Source organism: Podarcis melisellensis (genome assembly GCF_964234715.1).
Source record: "Podarcis melisellensis genome assembly, chromosome: 7".
Classification (NCBI taxonomy): Eukaryota; Metazoa; Chordata; class Lepidosauria; order Squamata; family Lacertidae; genus Podarcis; species Podarcis melisellensis.
This window is the reverse complement of record NC_138539.1, coordinates 22,094,562-22,097,895: the sequence shown is the minus strand read 5'-3', so window position 1 is coordinate 22,097,895 and position 3,334 is coordinate 22,094,562. Positions and strand designations below refer to the sequence as shown.

The 3,334-nt window shown below is 57.1% G+C and overlaps 1 protein-coding gene across 18 annotated transcripts in view; it reads left to right on the top strand.

Annotated features, from left to right (window-relative positions):
- Positions 1 to 153: 153 nt before the first annotated feature.
- RIMS2 (regulating synaptic membrane exocytosis 2) overlaps positions 154 to 3,334 on the top strand; it is a 349,650-nt gene continuing 346,469 nt past the window's right edge. For 7 of the 18 annotated variants that reach the window (XM_081918611.1, XM_081918614.1, XM_081918600.1 and 4 more), the window contains exon 1: positions 158 to 1,697. In XM_081918611.1, coding sequence (XP_081774737.1) covers positions 1,528 to 1,697 — 170 coding nt within the window. In that variant the 5' untranslated portion in view covers positions 158 to 1,527. Of the gene's footprint in view, positions 1,698 to 3,334 lie in introns of all 18 variants that reach the window. The other 11 variants (XM_081918602.1, XM_081918612.1, XM_081918620.1 and 8 more) reach the window with 7 other exon arrangements.

Genomic DNA, 3,334 nt, shown 5'->3' with positions numbered 1-3,334 from the left:
ACCCCCGCGCGCCTTTCCCGGTGCGTTTATAAATAAATAAACAAACGCAACTCCTCTCTCTCTCTCTCCTGCCCCCTCCCCACCTTCGCGCGCCGCTCCGCCTCCCCGCCCCCTCCCCAACGTCTCCTCACAGCCTACCTCTCCCTGCTTCACTCCCCCCCCCCTCCAACCGACGTTGCCGACGCGCGTCGTGTCGCACGAGGCTTCGTCTCGAGGCTGTGTGGGAAGCGAGCGGCTTTTCCCTTTAACGCTCCCCGCATTTCTCCTCAGCGCGCCCCGCCCCGCGCTCCGTTCCCGCGCCTTCAGGCGACAAGGCAGGAACGTCGCTGTCGGGCTGGGAGAGGGGGAGGAAGACGAAAGAAAGAGGGGGGGAAAGGAGAGAAAAAGAGAAAGAGCGGGAGGGGGAAGATTCGGGGAGGAAGATGAGGAGTCCCTTCCCGTGATTCCCGCTATTGTCGTCGTCGTCGTCGTCGTTCCCCCCGCCCGGCTCCCCTTTCCCTCCTCTTAATTCCGCGATGCGATGGGTTAGGCGGCTCGTCGCCAGCAGCGGAGCTGAGAGAAGAGCAGCCGAGCGAGGCAGCCACGAGAGGCGGCGGCGGCGAGGCCTTGTTGAAGCGCGGGTGGCGGAAGCGGCGGCGGCTGCTGGTGGCGGCGGCGGCGGCAGAGGAGGAGGAAGCCGCCGGCGGGAGCTGTTTTGCCCCACGGTCCCCTCCATGGACAGCGGGTTGGAATTATGAGCCGGCGGGAGCTGCTGGCGCCCGGGACTCGCCCTCACCCCAAGGGGTTTTCTCCCGCTCTGCGCTTCAGGGTGCCGGCGGGGCTCCTCTCTCACCATCGGCACCACCATTACTATTACAGCGCGCGACACCCCGACGCTTCGCCCCCTCAGCCCGGAGCCCCCGGCCCTTCCGCCGCCTCGCCAGGGCTCCCCTGGCCCGGGCGCCCGGCCACCTCCTCCTCTCCGGTCGCAAGCAGGGGGCGCCTCCGGTTGGAGTGAGCAGCCCCCACCCCCCAAATACTGCCCCTCACTCCGTCCCGCCAGAGCCCAACCGACACCCCTCACCAACTCCCGCCCCCCGGCTCTTTCCCTTAAGGCTCCTCCGTGTTGTGGTGTCCCTCACCCCGACCCCATTCCTCCCCCACCTAGTGCGGGCTCCCCCTTCCGTTTCCCTCGGAAGATCCTTCTCCCTCCCCAGAAACCATTACTGCCCCACTCCTTCCCCCCTTTCCTGCCACTGAGCAGGTGAGAGGGGTTGTGTGTGCGGAGGAGGAGGGGGGGACCCTTTATTGTTGCTCCCCTCTCATCTCACCCAAAGCAAGCCCCCTTTCCCCCCTTCACGGACGCTGCTGATCCTTCCCCTTCCCTCCCCAGCAGGGCATTAATTAGGTGGCCGACTGATTCCCAAAGTATATTGATTTGTATGTATTTCACTCCGTGGCAGCGGCGGCTGTTTGCTCCGCTGCCCCCGCCTGAGTTAGCCCAGTGTTTTCCAGTATAGAGTGTTGCTGAAGCTCCGTCTACCAAATATGTCGGCTCCTGTTGGGCCCCGGGGCGGCCCTGCGCCTCCTCCTCAGCCGCCTCCACCTCAGTCCGAGATGCCCGACCTCAGCCACCTCACGGAGGAAGAGAGGAAGATCATCCAGGCCGTCATGGATCGCCAGAAGAAGGAAGAAGAGAAGGAGCAATCCGTGCTCAAGTAAGGGCTACTTTCCTCTCTCTTCTCTCTCCCCCCCTTCCCACGGTTGTGTGGCTCATTCAGGAGAAGGAGGAAGGGTGAGGCCGCCGAGCCCCTCGCTTTCCACCCCTCCCTAGGGCATTGCTTGGGGCTGGCTGGCTAGCATGCATTTGTGTGAGGTGGTAGCCTCCTGAGAGGAGCGATTTGAGGGGAAGCCACGGAGGCTGCTTGCCAGTGCATTTAGCTCCTCATTGCCTCTGTCCATCCCTGCAGGAGATGGAAAAGAGCAAGCGGTTCCCTCCCCTCCCCGCTTTCCAGGCTCCTATTCGCCGTTCAGCCAGGCATGGACTGGGGCCAGGCGCCCAATATGGCCGCACAGGTGCTGTTGTAACCCGGTGTGTAGGAAGCGGATGGTTTCAGGAGGAGGAGGAGGAGGAGGCGGCGGCAGCATGGCTGGGAAAAGGAACTAAGCGCGCACGAGAATCTGGTGGCAGCTGGAGTGGGCCTTTCTCCGCAGTCGCCACCGCCAAAGTGGCCTTCCTTCGCCGCCTGCCTTGCCTTCTCTTAGCAGCCCGGGCAGAGCGGAGATGTCCCGGCGAGGCCTCGGTAGCCTTCTGTCGGGGTGGGTTTGCGAGAGCCGCCATCTTCCTGCAACAACGTGTAGCCCTCCCACCCCACATTGACCGGCTCCTTGCGTTCTGGCAAGCAGTCCTTGTCCCTTCACCTGTGGGCCACTTGGCCAGCAGCAGCATGGAGGGCGCAGGCCTCGCAGGCGGCAAAAGCCGCCACGGAGAAAAAGCTGCCGAGCTGCTTTGTAACTTCAGCACCACGGAGCTGTCCAGGCAGGCTCAGGGCAATTGCTTCTGGTCCTGATGACATTTCACCTTTCTTCCTGGGCTGTGTTACCTCCCTTTCTCTTGCAAAGCGATTTAGCTCTGATCCATTTGGCCAGTGATGTCAGGAAGCTCCATGTTTTCTCTGAATTTTTGTTTCTTACATATATGCCTTGTGGATGGCAAGACTACCTGATTGGCTGAAATACAAGCTTCTTTTGTGATCTTGTAACATGTTTAGCATGTTTTTGTCTATCATAGTAGCTACTGTTTGCCTGTTAAGATCAAGTTTGTAGACAAGATTGCGTTTGACTTTTTATGTTTCTCAAACATCATGTAATCACAAAAATGTCATTTTTCTTATGTAATGGCCACACTGACCTCTAAATTATTATTCACTGCTTTATGAAGTTATTACAGTGGTGCTCTAACACATACTGCTGTGTTTAATTTTAAGTAATGGATACTATGTAACATTTTGTCACAGGGTCAGAGTAAATGCTTCTGAGTCTAAATACTGCTAAAAATATCCAGCCAAATTACTAGGCAATCATAGTGATGTTAACCCATTGTCTTGTTGAACTGCTGATTCAAAATCTGCAGCTGAAAGCTTCTTGGCTTCTGGGCTGAGCTGATGACTTGTGCTGGAATCAGTGTGTATCATTAGCAAGGTGACAGTGAACAAAAAAATTATTGTTTTCTTGTAATTTTTATCTTGATGTAAAGAGAAACAGGTGGTTAAAGTATTCACACTTAACAATAATAATGAAATGTGTTTGTGCTTTGAAGAAAGTCAGCATGATTTATATTAACAAAAGTCAGGTT